This window comes from Sinocyclocheilus anshuiensis, unplaced genomic scaffold, assembly GCF_001515605.1.
Source record: "Sinocyclocheilus anshuiensis isolate Anshui unplaced genomic scaffold, SAMN03320099.WGS_v1.1 scaffold121, whole genome shotgun sequence".
NCBI lineage: Eukaryota > Metazoa > Chordata > Actinopteri > Cypriniformes > Cyprinidae > Sinocyclocheilus > Sinocyclocheilus anshuiensis.
The window spans coordinates 142,690-158,713 of record NW_015539856.1 but is presented as its reverse complement, the minus strand read 5'-3'; the positions used below and the strand labels follow the sequence as shown (position 1 = coordinate 158,713).

Here is a 16,024-nt window from a genome sequence, read left to right as displayed (position 1 = left end):
TGAGTGAGAGAGAGAGAGTGTGTGTGTGTGTGTGTGTGTGTGTGTCCAGCTTTGGATTTAATCAGTCCCTCACCTGAGCCGCTACAGATATACAAACATCCTCAAGGCACAAAATCTATTTACTCGTCTCTGACCGAAACCGATATTTTCCCTGCCGTTTCTGAATGTCACTGGCACGGCAGCTCTGGAGGTCGGGGAACAGCTGTCATATCAGCTGCATACTGTTGAAATGTCTTTATGAGCTAGAGGTAATCAAATAAAGCCATATTCAACACAGTCATAACACCTGAGATTGAATTATCTGATAGCAAGACGTCTCAAACCCTGGTGAGCAGTCCAAAAACGGCATATTTGGGTATCGAAGGCTTTCTAGGTCAAGGACGTCTACATAATACCTGCTGCTATCTATCCATTAGCATTCCCATTCATCTCAATAGCAGTTAGCACAGGAACTCTGGAAGTGCAATCATATTAATTCAGACAAACCGCATCTTTTTCTCAGTTTTGGCTTTTCATCCCCACTGAGATGGTGTTTTTGTCGAGCGAAAATGGAGGCTTTTGAAAAAGCAGTCCTAAGTGGATAAATTTGCATTGTAATGATGATTGTGAGAACAAGGTTCATGAAAACAATGACATGTTCAGTCATGTGATGCATATTGTTTCGATAGATATGTGTAGTTGTGTCTGCTATTTACTTAACATTTTTGCTTACGATAAATGCTACTTTTCACAATCTTCATATTATATTCCTGCAAAGATGATAGAATATTTTCTCACAAATGCTGCCAGTTTCAAATATATCTGGATTAATGTGGATATAGCCTAACCTAACTTTAAAACAAACTCAGAAATCGCTTGTAAATTTCACAATTACAAAGAAACAGCAAGTAACACATTGACTTAAACATGAATTAAACATGCATTTTCTTGTAAAACATATTCCACTAAGTTTTATTAATAAGTACAACACTCCTTTTTTACAGTGTATATGACATGAGCCAGTGAAATTGCATCTGCCTTCTTTACTTCCATGTTTTTTATTTTAGTCACCCATGTTGCTTACAATCTACAATAATCAGCCCATCATTGAATTAAAATCATGTGAAATTGCAGTTCACTGGCCAACTGGCAAGTAACTGTGTTTTATTTACCCACCAATGCCCATGTTAAATCTCATTTGGCGCTTAGTGAGTGTTCATTTTGGATCCTGCTTGCACCTAGCTGTGATGTCAAAGGCAGCAGACCTTGAAAATACATTTCACGCTTTTAAGAGCCCTGTAAAAAAATACTGGGCACCGCTTGCATATGTTGCTTGCAAAAAAAACTACTTTAGAAACTACTGTCCGTCAGTGCTTTTTGGGTCTAGCTGGGATAGATACTACATCAACTGCTCCATTCTAACCAGCCAAATCTTGACCTATTGGAACCGGTATTGCTAGGTTTCAAGTGAAAGCAATAGCTATTCAGACATCCTAACATTCAGTTTAATGAAGCAGCCCAAAGTGATGGTGCACAGCGTGTGTTCTCTTTAAATACTGATGAACTGATCTGCGTGCGGCGTCAAGGCTGTTGATCTTCTTATAACGCTCGTCTCTCGTTATGTGTTTTTAATGTCGTCGTTTTTCCTTTGTGCCGTTTCTCTAGCAACTGCTCAAGCTTCGCGAATATTTATTTATTTATTCATTTTTTAATTTTTTTATAATAAGTAAAAAAAAATAATAATAATAATAATAATAAACTCCCTGGTTTAAAACCTCTGGTTTAAAAAAAACACTCAACAATTTCTATCTAATTTCTATTAGAATTGGGTTTGTTTGTTTCTTTCTTTTCTCCACTTTGCACTGAAATTTTTAATACATTTTCAGCTGGACACACAATGTTATACATATATGAATTTTGAAATTTTCTGAAAAATTAATATATGTTTCTGAACTTTTCTTCTAAAATGAGATTCTGTCTGGTGAGGAGATGAGATGAGACGAGACGGCTGTCAGTTTGAGGACGGCGTGTATTAATGAGTCTGTCCTGCTGAACGCTCTCCAGGGATTCAGATCAGAACGGGAATATCTGATTCCCTGCACTCTAATTAAAGGAACATGAGCTCAGGATGAGTCTCAGTGTTCAAAACGATGAAAAGCAGTGTGAAATTCTTGCATTAGACTCCCCTGTTTACAAGCACTCAGACATTTGAGTGCTTTTATATTAATGCATAAACATAACAGGCATAATTTCAGAGATAAGATGGCAATGATGCAGTGGGGATGTTTGGAAAATAATGCAGGTACTGTGTTTAAAACAGTGGTTCTTGACATTTTGGATTTGAAGTCTATCTATCTATCTATACTGATACAAACCTCTGGTACTCCCATTGTAATAGACATAAATAAATACAATAAATAAACAAACAAACAAAAAATTGATGTCAGATTAATTTTGTACATCTTTCATTTAAGTGTTTTTAGCATTAATTAAAATTATTAATATAACTAAAATGACATATTTTTAATATTATAAAAGGTTTAGTAATTTCACTTTAATGGCAATGAATAGGTTATTTAGGTTTTCTTTTCAATAACTGAACATAAATATAGAAGCCTGAGAAAAATGCTCATTTTAGAAGAGAATTTCAGACAGCACTTAGAGGCTTTTGCATCCGAACTCATATATATATATATATATTCCCCCTTAAATATATATTTTTTTCTAACTAACTTTTCAAATTTCATTATTTATATAAATGTATTTTAATGGATTTCTTCAACGGATTTCATCCTCCTACTCATGCTAATCCTGTCCATAATAGTCACAAAGAATTACATTTTAAATGATCATCTTTCTGATAATATTTCACACTTAATTGTCTTGTCTTTTTTTAATTCTCACTGTTAATTGTCTCTCAACACTGTATTGAATTCTTGATGAATTCATGTTGACATGCACATTTGTGTTGTCACATTGGCGTGTTATGCTCGTAATGGTGTGGGTTCACGCAATCTTGACGTGAGAGAAACACGCTCCTTGCATATAATTTATGTGGATGAGCAGGCCCATGCAACAAATTCGAAAGGTTTTTCCTCAAAATCCAGACAGGAAATGCAAAACAATCCTGCGTTTGGTCCTCTTGAAGCGTTCAGGTGTTCAGAGCTAATGGCAGCTCTGCAGCTCCAGCCACTCGCCACACCAGCGGCTACAACAAGCCGCTTTCAATTAACCGCGTCAACAGAGCTCTTATTCACCAAAACACGGGAACTGTGTTGCTTAGGGGACGAACACAGCAAAAGCATGCTCATTCATGTATGAAATTTGGGAAAAGTGACATTTAAATCAGACTGAGTTTCAAATTTAACTTTGACAATTTGAGAAGGCTAAACGATGCATGCCTCAAATTTGATAGCCTGTTATCTTGTACAGACAGATGTTGTTATCTCACTTTTCCTTATCTGGTACCGTGGAGCGGATCGTTTTAGGTTAAGTTTGGGCTTCATCACCTCCAAGACTAATCATTTTGGAAATGGTTGGTCGGCTGCTCATCATTCAGACCAGGAGAAATGTCTGCATGTGGTACAGGTTTGATTGGCACGCTGCGGTGGAATTTATCTCGCCACCACTGATCCGTGCTGAAGGAGGGTTCGAGGCATCAGCGTGTGCATTGATGAATCACCTGAGACAGACTCATTAATGGAAGAAATGAAAATCAATTTTAACACAGCCGTTCCTCCTATAGATCTGTGCCCATCGCTTGCGAGAGCAGTTTATTGTTTTCTGCTGGATGAATGTGTTGTGTGTGTCGTACATCAGTCTGTACGTGTGCGTCTCAGTGTTTGCTCTTCCGTCTCTTGCTGTGATAAACTTCATTTATATTTCTTCTAGAATCCTAGAATATCTGTCGTAGAGTTTTGTGCGCCGTCCCGAATTCACTCACTGCATTAAAAAGCAGTAAACCACGAGAGGCCTTTTACTTAACAGAAATACGATAAAAGATGCAAATATTATTATTATTATTATTAATTTATTGTGTATTAGGATCCCCTTGAAACAATGTATTATTATTATTAAATATTTATATATTTATTATTTTGTGTACTAGGACCCCCTTGAAACAACTTACTATTATTATTGTTATTAATTAAATATTTATATATTTATTTTTGTGTACTTGGACCCCCTTGAAACAAATTATTGTTGTTGTTGTTAATTATATATTTATTAATTATTTTTTGTGTACTAGGACCCCCTTGAATATGAGATGATGCATCTCAAGGGGTTTTTCATAAAGAATTAAATTTGTTACCATTTATTTAGTAATTAAAAAAATATGTATTAATTACAAGAATCAAAATATTTTTTATTTTATATTTTATTTTAATTTCATTAAACAAATATAGAATTCCACCGATGTGGTCACGGGTGTACATACTGTGTATTGGCTATTTCAAAATAGCTTTAAATGGGATTCATCTAATCATATTTAGAGCTGAAGCAATCCGCTTTATAATACAAAGTGTTTACATTTTCTGTAGAAAATGTCATTGGTGTTTGGCCCTCTAAAACTTGCCGTTGGCCAGACAATATTTTCATGATTTTTTATTATATTCTGGCGCCCCCAGGGCACTCTGTATGCTGCCACAAGTCCAAAAAAAAAAAGCCAGACAGAGCCTTTAATATTCTGGTATCTAGATATGGCTTAGGTCTTTCATGGGATTTCTTCACCTGTTTTATCACAGCATGCCGAAAATTGCAAATCAGATCACTTAGAAAAGTAATAACGTGCCTCTCCTCGACAAACCGCGTGATTTGAGATAGCGTTTGTGTATGTAGCCCAGATGGTGCTAATCCAGAGCTTAATACATGGATTTGAGGTTTGTTCAAATCCCTAACCATAAGCATGAGCAATAACAATAGTGATGGCAAACGCCACTAAATATTGCGTCAGCATCAGATTGCGTTACTAATCTCAGCCGAGTGGCTTGAAATGTCTTCCTTCACTCTGCATTTACGCTGCGCTTAATTAGAGTTTCATTGAGCAGGACGAATGCTTTGGAGCTTTGCTGCTTATTTGGCATTTAGAGAAATCCATTTGCAAACGTGACCTTCGGCTCTCGGCGTGTCAGGCCTGTGATTCTGCTCCCTGCCCCGCGGTGTGTCCCGCGTCCTTTAGTTTCCCCGTGTGAACGTGTGTGAGCGCGAGCCTGTGACATATTACTCGCTGACAGCTCTCTCATTCTTTTAATTGACTAGCTGGAGACGGCCGAGCGGGAGGACAGAGGAGGCGAGGAAAGCACCAGTCACGCCAGCGTAAGTGAGAGACGCTGCTCTCATCCACATCAGCGCTCCTCATCACACCTCATACAGGCACCTTCCAGGAGTACGGTACACTGTGGGGTGCTATGGCTTTTTTTGGGGGGAAAAATGTGAATGTTAGAAGCACACATTGCACAAAAAAAAGTTTATGTAGTGAGTTGAAAATGTTAGGTAAGAAATATCATTTATAAAATTAGCCTTCTATGAGCTTTAAACATATCAAATGTCTGTAGGTTTTTTTTTTTTTTACTTGACTTGACTTTCTGACTTGATATTATATACACAACTATTCAAAAGATTTTGAAAAAAGTATGTTATGCTCACCAAGGCTGAATTTAATATTCAAAACTATATAATATATATATATATATTTATTTATTTATTTCTTGTGACACATTATTAGAATGTAAAATAACTGTTTTCAGTCTGAATATAATTTATAATTTATTCCTGAAAATTTTATTTATTCCTGTAGCCAAAGCTGAATTTCCAACATCATTACTCCAGTCTTTAGTGTAAAGAAACATTTCTGATTATTTATTAATGTTGAAAACACTTGCGCTACTTAATATTTATTTTTGTGGAAACCTGTGATGCTTTTTTTTCAGGATTCTTTGATGAAAGTTTAAAAGAACAGCATTTATTTGAAATCAAATTGTTTTGTAACATTATAAATGTCTTTACTGTTACTTATGATCTATTTAATAAATACTTTGCTGAATAAAGTATTGCTTTCTTTTTAAAAAAAAAGACTTTTGAACAGTAGTTTCAATTTTATTTATTTATTTATTTATCATTTTTGATTAGTAATATGCATTGCTAAGAACTTCATTTGGACAACTTTAAAGATGATTTTCTCAATATTTTGTTTTTTTTGCACCCTCAGATTCCAGATTTTCAAATAGTTGTATCTCAGCCAAACATTGTCCTCTCCTAACAAACATACATCAATGCAAAGCTTATGTATTCAGCTTTGTGTAAATCTCAATTTTAAAAAAAATTACCCTTATGACTGGTTTTGTGGTCCAGGGTCACATTTAATTATTTATTTATACATTTTAATACTTTTTTTATTTTAATATATTTTTTTATTTTTTTTATTTTAGATATTAAAAAATGTGCTGTTTGTTTAATGGTAGAAAATAACAAAATCACAGCTACTGACACGGTTGCAAAAATTGCAAACCATATAGAAAATAATTAGAAAATAAAAAAGGATCATGTAATGTTGGTTTGACTAAAGGTTAAGCACCTCCTTTCTCTGACCATTTATAGAAGAAAAAAAGTGTATATTTTGCACCCTATTCGTGGAACGTGTCTATTATTCTGTTCCAGCCTTTTGTTCCTTCCACTCTGCTGCTCTTTCTCTCTATATTTTCCTTCCTGTGCATCACCCTACACCCTGTTCCTGTCCCATTTCCCCTCCTCCATCCTCTCGCAGAACATGACAGATCATTACAGGCCAATCGAGCGCAGGAGAACTTTATTTGTCACGGGATAAATCACTCTGACACAACTGGGCGAGGAGATTTCAGCCCATCAGAGGGCCGGGGTAATGAGGGAGGGGCAGAGGGCCGTGAGAAGAAAACAACTTTCTCTTGTGTTGTTATTTCCTACTGTAGGAGGCGGCGGCGGCTGTGGTGTCCTGCAGCCAGGAGAAGGAGAGCCTGCCGGAGAAAGGGCCTCCCAGCCCGGTGAAGTCAGAGAGAGAGGCTCTGCTCGTGGGTAAGCGTCAAGGGGCAACTGAGAGCACTTTTCACACTTTATCTCATCAGACACAAGACTGTAAAAAAAAAAAACCTCTTCTCATTATTTTCATCATCCACAGCTATGTCTTCTACTTCTAGGGTGCAGGTGTTAATTTCCTGGCCAAATGAGCCTCAAATGAGTCACCTCAGATGCTTTTTAATGAGGAACTTTAATATGTCATCCGCAGCACAGCCGTGAGAGAGAGGCTGCCAAAATCCATGGCCAAAAACAGCCAGAAAGGAAGACATAATTGACTCTGGACGCTTGAATTATTAAAAACAAATGCACACCCTGAGGTAGTACCGAGTTCACAAAGTGGAGTGGCGATGGTTTTCAAAAATTCAGTGATCCCGAGTCACTTATCACATGAACATTTGCTTATGCCAAAAACATTTTCAGGTTTCCAGAATGAGAAACTGATTGTCATGGCATAAGAGAAAGATGTAATCCAGACGTGGATGTGTGTGATGAAGAACACGCAGCACTCTCTGCATGTGTAACTGGCTTGGCACAGCATGTTCGCCAGGGTTTTATTTGTATTTTATTTGGCTTATTTGCCAGTCCAGTGACTGGAAAGAGTGCTGACCGAGCTGATGTCCGGCACATTGCTCTCTGATGAAGAAAGCAGCTTCAGTAAGCTCTAGTGGAGTGGATGCTCCTCCGTCAGTCTCTTTCTTTCCATCAGATCTGTTTGAGCTCATGCTGTGTTTGAGGAGGAGCTAAAGGAGAAGAGACCATGCTCGCATCCAGACATAACGCAGTCACAATGCGATTCAATGCGTTCTTGTAGCAAATCAAATGTGTTTTTGAAAGCAGAGAGGAGCCAGAGCACACGACAGCATCTGAGCTCTTCAAATCGTCCAGCACAGGCGGTTTGATGTCCTTCACTCACTGCGTTCCTCTGCGGTCTATGTCAGTGCTAATGCCACAGTATAGTGAGGCTAATAAATGGAGGTTAAATAAGGCTTACTGTATCATATTTGATACACATATTTCTAAGGGCTCGAAATGATCAAAACTTTGATAAAAATCCTGTTGCAGACAATGTGCTACAAGATTGCCTTCTAATTGGTAGTTTATACTTTAGCAAGTTTTTTTTTAGTATAATTGTAAAAATGTCCACCTTCAGGTCATGAGACGTGTTTTTGCTGTGAAATCTTTAATGTATTTATAAAGTGAACGTAAGAATAACTTTGATATTGTTAGTAATATTTCAGCTAACTGGACTGACACAGCTTAGGTTTACGTGATTATCCATGCATTATTTTTTTTAAATAGAAAAATCACATTTAAATGCGAGTATCAAATATGATCCTCAGGCTCATGTACAGTATTTGTTTATCTCTCATCATCGTTGTATTGCATTGCATTATATGTTTTGCCCCCCATAATGAAAACGATAGAGATTTGATAATAAAACTAAGCAGTCAAACATCATCTTTCTAAGACATTATTGGGAGGCAAAGAGTGACATATGCATTTTGTAAGTAGTCTGCTGTTCTGTTACAAAGATCTCATTGCTTTACTTTACAAACTATCGTTGTTTCATCTTATTTTTTCATCTTATTTTTGGCTATAAAAATATCAGCAGCTGCACCTAATTGTATATTTTGCTCCGTTATGGCCTCTGAATAAAATTAAAAAAATAACATTTTCTTTTTCCTTATGAGCTCCATATCACTAGCCATAAAAGCCTGATGTATCAAATATGGTACTCCAGACTGACTTTTTTTTGTTACATAAAAACATAGATTAGTGTAAATTGAATAATAATATAAAAAGACTGATTACCCCTTGGTTAACTGTAGACAGTGTCTTAACATAGAGGCTAGGTTTATGCAACTGGCCCCTGGGCTTCCTCTATTGACCTCTATCCATCATGGTCTCCTAATAATCCCCACTTAATTGGCTACATCAGTCTCTACTGGAGCCTCCACTGATAGGTGCTGTGTTTGTGGGTCCTGAAAAACTCTATATAAATGTAAAGAATTTCTATTTGCTCCAAGCCTGTTTAACTTCAAGATTTAACTTTAAGATACTGTGGCCACGAATTAAGAATTTGTTCCCATAAGGAAATGAATGAAATGTGGCCACAAATGATTAAGTCGTCGTATCTACATATTCTTCTATATGTCATGTGCGAGGCTCTGTACATTTGACTCTTGCACTATTTTCCACTTATTCTCAAGCAATGTGATGGTCATCGTATATATGCAAATGACAACTGAATATAGCGCACAAGTCATATGAGCTCCTTTTATGATGCTTTCTGTCATTTTTGGAGGTTTACAGCATCTGTTCACTGCTGATTTTCCAGTCTCTGCTTAACTTCTCGTTTTGTTTTAACTGGGAAAAAAAGCAAATCACACAGGTTTGAATGACATGAGGTAGAGTACATTTTATTGGATTTTAAGTAGCCAGCACAGCTGCCAGTTTAGGGTGTTTGTTTAAGCGCATACAGCATTATATCTTCTAGCAGACATGCATGAATTAATAAAACATTGTGTTGCGTTATAAAAGCTCCATTTTCTTTCACCTAACAGTGTTTGGCTTTGGATCAATGTGTGCAAGTGGAAAGACATGGTAATCCAAACACACGGAAATGAAACCATGTATAATATATAAACTATATATCTATAGTCCATCAAGACTAATGGAATATTGACTGTGCGGCACCTGTGCGCTTCTCTCTGGAGAGCTGCTTTGCTTTCCTGATCAGAACATAATGCGTTCAGAATAATTGAGTTATCAGCGCGCACCCATCACATTCAAACCAGAAGTGCTAATAGCAGCCGTTATTGTTATATTCCATATGTTTGAGTGTGTGAATGAAGCACTCAGAAGGCCGAAGAACAGCCTTGATTACGCCAAACAGCATCAAAACTATAATTAAACACTCATAATCATTTAGAAAGTTCAAGAGGCAGAGTTAGCCAATGTGGACATCCACTTGAGGGAAAACAAATCAAGTATTTGGAATCATTTGCGAATCGGCGCTTGGAAATATCAATTGCTGATGCAGTAGCGCTCTGCTCCAAAACCAAGTGAGCTGCCTACTTAGACAGCATTTTAGGGCCTCATAGGCACGCTCTCAAGTCAAGAATTATTCTGTCTTCTACCTCATTTGGGCTGAGATCTGAGGTAGCATTGTATTCTATGTAGAGCAAGCAATGGCAAAATGCAACAAGAATAAATTTATCCAATGTGGATGAAATGTCAATAATTATGATGTTTTGTAAAATAGTAAGTTTTTAATGGATTTCATTGCTAATTTCTATTATTAAATGAAGAAACTTTATATAAATAACTAATGTAAATGTAAAACTAGGGGTTGAACGACTTCTGATTTTTTTTTTAAAGTAGACTTTTATGTGATTGAAGTCGACTAGTCACTGATGACGTCATTAATGAACAAATAAGTCACAGAGCATTGAAGTCGATTAGTTGGTGCAACCCCTATGTAAAACATAACCTAAACAGTTCTATGTAAATTCATTAATAACATATTTATATTTCACATTTTTACAATATGTAATATCGGTCTTGGGTGTCCCCAGAATGCGTCTGTGAAGTTTCAGCCCAAAATACCCAACAGATCATTTATTATAACAGCTGGAAAATGTCATTTTTGGGGTGTGTCTAAAAAAGAGCTGTTTTGGAGTGTTTCACTTTAAATGCAAATGAGCTGTATATTCCCACCCCATCTCCAGAAGAGGAGTAGCGTATATGTCTCTCTGCATTGCATATCTACAGCAATAAACAGCCGGTAGAAGCAACATAACCGAGAGGAGAGAACCGGTGTTCAGCCGTACATATGGGAAGCCAAATGCACTGAAAGTGGGACGAAACGGTGCGATGTTACAGAACTAATCTCACAAACGCGGCACTGATCAGTTAAAAAATACTTAATGTAGGCACACAAATACGGTTGAAACACTAAGCACTATAACGACATGACATTCACAAAGGAGTCTGGAGTGATACACGTATTTAGGTAGATTTTGAGGCGCATTACCTTGAAAAATTAAAGTAATCCACAGTGTCCTCAGCAGCTCAGATGTTGGGAGAAGATGAAGACTCTTATGTTCAGTCTTACGCCCGTCTCACACTGCACGCGTGAGCAGAGGCAGCGCAGAAGCGGCGCGTATGCTGAGCGGGAGCAGTGCGCGCCCATTGTGCTTTCACACTGGCAGCGTTTGTCGCGCAACTGAACCGCGGTTTGTGTACTGCAAATACAGACGAGTATCGTTCATTCGGTCACGCTTTTCAGGTGTTCTCCGACAACTGTCTGTCATGTGCTTAGATATGGGCAGCATGCTGTGATGCAGCCTTGTTCCCCTCTGTCATGTGCATATAACATGCTGTACATATATAATTTACATTATAAAAAGTAATCTTAAAGTTAATAAATGCCTCTAGTTTTAATACTGTAAACAGGCCTTTGAAGTTTGGGCAATAACTCCTGGCAGTGATGTGTTTTCGAGTAGTTGATTCTGTGCTAACTCTAATATAGCCTATATATTTTTTTAATGTTGTAGATTTAAGTAGCAAATGAAAATCGCTAAATTTATTGAATATATTTTGAGACAAAGGTCTTCTTAATGATTATCAGTTTGGTTTAAGATAATTAAAGCAACAGTTTTTCAATAACTAGAAGAATATGTAAAAGTATGGTATTTGGGGTAAAAGCGCCCCTGCTGTTGGGGCGAAAGGCACAATAATTAACATGATAATAAATAGATGGCTGACTTTTCCAATTGTTGACATGACACATGGTTAGATTCAGATGGTAAATATCATATAGCCTATTATGTTGGGTGTCCACCTTAGAGATAATCACCATGTTTATAATGAAACCATCATATGTAAAAACATGATATTAATCATTTCATATAATAAAATACAATTTGTTGTTACTACTGTAAATCTATGTTAACTTATTATGGGATCTCCTTCAATGCTTTCAGAATCTTTACTTTATATTTTGTTTCTGTATTTTAAAATATATTTTTATATTAACATTTTAATGACAGTATATTTATTGAACATTATTTATCAAAATAAGCAGAAAATAGCCTAGTACAAACTTTGCTAAAGTGATTGTTTTGAACAAGTATTAACTAAGTATAAACTTAGCTAAAGTATTTATCAATACTGTGTGCCTTTTTACCCCGTGGTTGTGAAACACAAAACACCTCAAATGATTTTACAGTGAAATGTGTAATTTTTCATGTTAATCAGGTCAATTTTGATCAGGAAAAATGCACTGTGGCTTTAATTCAGCGTAAGCACAAATAGACTCGGCGCCGAAACTATCGCGGCACTGCTCTGCTCCTGCTACATTCACACCGCCTCTGCGTGCGGTGTGAATGCTCTAATCTGTTAACATGCGCGGCGAAAAAAATACGCGCTGCTTACACGTGCGGTAGGGGTTGAACGACTTCTGATTTTTTTAAGTCGACTTTTATGTGATGAAAGTCGAGTCGAAGTCGACTAGTCGCTGATGACGTCATTAATGAACAAATAAGTCTGGAGCTGTGATAAACACCTTGTGCTCAGCTATGGCATATGACACAGCGCTGCCCACATGGCTATTGCTCCTATAACAGCTCGTTTTTATCAGTTCTTTTGTCTTTGGGTCGTTATATTTCTCATAGATTTCTGCTCGTTCTAAATCAGATACAGATAGAGTAGCTCAGTAAAGATGACATTAATATGAATGCATTAGTGAGAGCGATTGCGTGTGTGAATTAATTCTACCTGGCAGCGTCTCTCTACTAGTAGTGAAGCTGTGGGATTTAGTTATTAAGAAATATATGTTTGAACTTTTCAGTTTCTAAGCTATTTTATTGAGAAATCACAGAACAGTGTTGACAATACATTTCCGCGCTGAATGATTCTGTGCGCGTGATGTACGCGCTACTGTCTGTAGCCTATGTGTGTGCGTTACAGTGCAGCAGCGCATTAGATTAGAACAGCGATTAACTTACCTGTACAATAAGCTGTTTAAAACATGCATTCTCCCGTTCAATTTCGAGCATCCAGTAACATAATCACACGTGTCTTGTGGAGCGCTTTCAGAGTATGCATTTATTTGTCATTTTAACTGTTTGGAAAAGGAGCGTAAATGTGGAAGTCCTTCAAAGATTTCTTATCCTGTTGCGCCCTCTATAGGACCAGCGACTAGTCGACGTCAAGCTTAAAGCGTCATGGCAGAGCATTGAAGTCGACCAGTCGATTAGTCGGTGCAACCCCTAGCGTATGAAACGGGCGTTACATGCAAACACAGAGCATCGGGATTGCTTGCGAGACATTGTTGACGTTACAGCTGCTCGAGCGCAGAGAAAAAGAGGACAGCGTACAACCGCTGAGGGTGGAAACTATAGCAATGCACAGCTGTCAATCAACCCCTGTGGCCCCACCCTATAGAATGTGACATCACACTGCATGAGAATCAAAACGAGTGAGACTGACTTGGTTTAAAGGGGATTCAAAAATAAGGAGCAGGTGGATTTTTGTCATTGTAGGGTGGTTGTGTTCACACACTGCCAACACACATTTATGTCCAAACATCATGTTAAAGTGGATTTTGCATAATAGGTGCCCTTTAAATAACTATACAAATACGAATTAATTTATATATTAAGCCAATTTATCTATTTATATAAATATACTTTATTCAAAATACAGTAATTTGTCATTTTATTATATATATATATATATATATATATATATATATACACTGTTCAGTGTATAAAATCAGTCATTTATGAAGTTAATTTTAGTTCGTACTTGGTCTTAAAAACTGGCAGCTTCTGAAAGGTTTTGAAACAGATTTTATATTTATACTGTACTGAAAAATCTATCAGTGATTCATCTTTGGCTTTTCTTCCACAGGAATTATCTCAACGTTTCTTCATGTCCATCCTTTTGGAGCCAGCATCGAATATATCTGCTCCTATTTACAGCGGCTGGACACCAAGGTATGAAACACACACACACACATTTCACTCCTTTTATTTTTACTTCTCATTTTCAGTTAGTTATAATGATGCAATTTAATTTTTTATTTAGCTTCAGTAGTTTTATGGTTTATTGCAGCCGTTCCATCAAACAAACTGCACCCTGAAACAGTAACGTCTTTGAAGTTTATGCGCAAAGTTTTATTTGTCACAATTATAAGAATGCAGCTGCAGTACTTACTGAAAATTAAATGTGCTATAAAAGTGTCAGATTTAGCAGTAAATTGTGGCTATCATCACTCTGGCGTCTCCGGAGTCTTTCTGATTCAGCGTCTTGAGTCATAAGGCCCACACAGGAGAACAACTAATCGCTGGACTCACCAAAGTTTGTGCTGCTCATGACAAAACCTTTAAATTATATTCAAGTGTTTCTTTTGAGACTAAAGTAGCGAGCGTCTTATTTCTTTTTTTGGGCCTTTGATCAGTGGTGGATGAAGAACACAAATCAAGTACTCGGGTAAAAGTACAGATGCCCTAATGAAATATGACTCTAGTAGAAGTACTTGATTTCAATTGTATGAGTAAAAGTGCAAAAAACACTTTATTTAATGTACTTAAGTATCAAAAGTAATTAGTACTGATCGATGAACCCTGTTATTTTTGCAGCCAGCTGTTGTCAGACTAGTCATTACTCAACACTAATAAAAAAAAGATTAGTGCATTCATGTAACATGTATTGTAAGTTTTATTAACTTCTATTACTAAAACTTTTTATACACTACTAAAACACCAAACTTTAATGTACTAAAATATCCATTTAAGCTACTAATATTTCAAGCTGGCAAACATGTATGTCATATAGTATTTTAAAAATAATATGCCATATAGTTTTTCAAAAATTAAGAAAAACAACATTTGTGTAAGTATGTGGTTTTGTATAATTTGAAACGGCTACAGCGGTGGGTGATGGGCATTAATTTGCATTATTTTACCAAAAATAACCAACCCCTTAGAGAGTGTGACACACAAATGCAGATTTAGTTCACAAATAACTGAATCATGACATAAATATGATTTTCATTTACTGTACACTAATCAATACTAAAATTCAGCATTATTAACTTACGTTTTGTACCATCAGTAACATGTACATTCAAGCTCAGACTATGTCGCTGTTCTTGGCTCATTTTGACAAGATCATTCAATCATTGAGCTGTTTATTTATGAACAGCTGCAAATGGTCCAACTCGTGAATGAATCGTTTAGAGTGATTCGTGAATCAATTCAACTGGTTCATTGAAAATAATCTGCACTTTCAAAAATCAGACATCGCTCTCATGGTAAGCCCGATTCGGACGGTAATTGTTTCTTGTGGGGATGTAAGCCATTTTCTACACTTGCAGGGGTTAGTCTGGGATTTTACTGCCGTCCGAATCCAGAATGTCTGTGTTTTTCTCCCACCACCCGTGTAAAAGTCCCCAGTTTTTTGACAGACACCAAGGTTGTGTGGTAATTTAATTGCCAGCCAAATCCACATCTCTGAGTTTACAAGAAGAAATCGATCCAAAATTCACTGTTTAAGTCCTTTTTGACCACTGCTGAGCACTGTACGGTAACTGTTGCACTTCACTGTAATTTGCATGCATTTATACTGGATGGATGGATGGATGGATAGATAGAGTGCAAAAAATATTTATTTTACCAGTTTCCATCTTCATAAAACTTTTCATTAGTGATTATAACCTTGACACATGCACACAGGCTACTCACTCAGACTGAATGTATTTACTGCTTTTTACAGCACCTGCACACACACACACACACACACTGAAAGTATGGCGGTCTGCTTGCCATTCTAATGTTCTGCTGAGTAAACAGCCCTTGAGCAGACAGAAAGAGCTTGCGGGTGTAAAGCTCAGCTCTCACGCTCACAGCAGGACCACACACACATTTCCCACGTGTGTGTGTGTGAGAGAGAGAGCGAGAGAGAGAGAGAGAGAGAGAGAGAGAGA

The 16,024-nt window shown here is 36.9% G+C and overlaps 1 protein-coding gene across 3 annotated transcripts in view; it reads left to right on the top strand.

Moving 5' to 3' along the window:
- The window catches only part of LOC107684821 (ecto-NOX disulfide-thiol exchanger 2-like), a 201,363-nt gene that overhangs the window by 180,703 nt on the left and 4,636 nt on the right, over window positions 1-16,024 (top strand). For all 3 annotated transcript variants that reach the window (XM_016481183.1, XM_016481182.1, XM_016481184.1), the window contains 3 exons: window positions 5,239-5,295; window positions 6,924-7,026; window positions 13,948-14,033. In XM_016481183.1, the coding sequence (XP_016336669.1) occupies window positions 5,239-5,295; window positions 6,924-7,026; window positions 13,948-14,033 (246 nt within the window). The remainder of the gene's footprint in view (window positions 1-5,238; window positions 5,296-6,923; window positions 7,027-13,947; window positions 14,034-16,024) is intronic.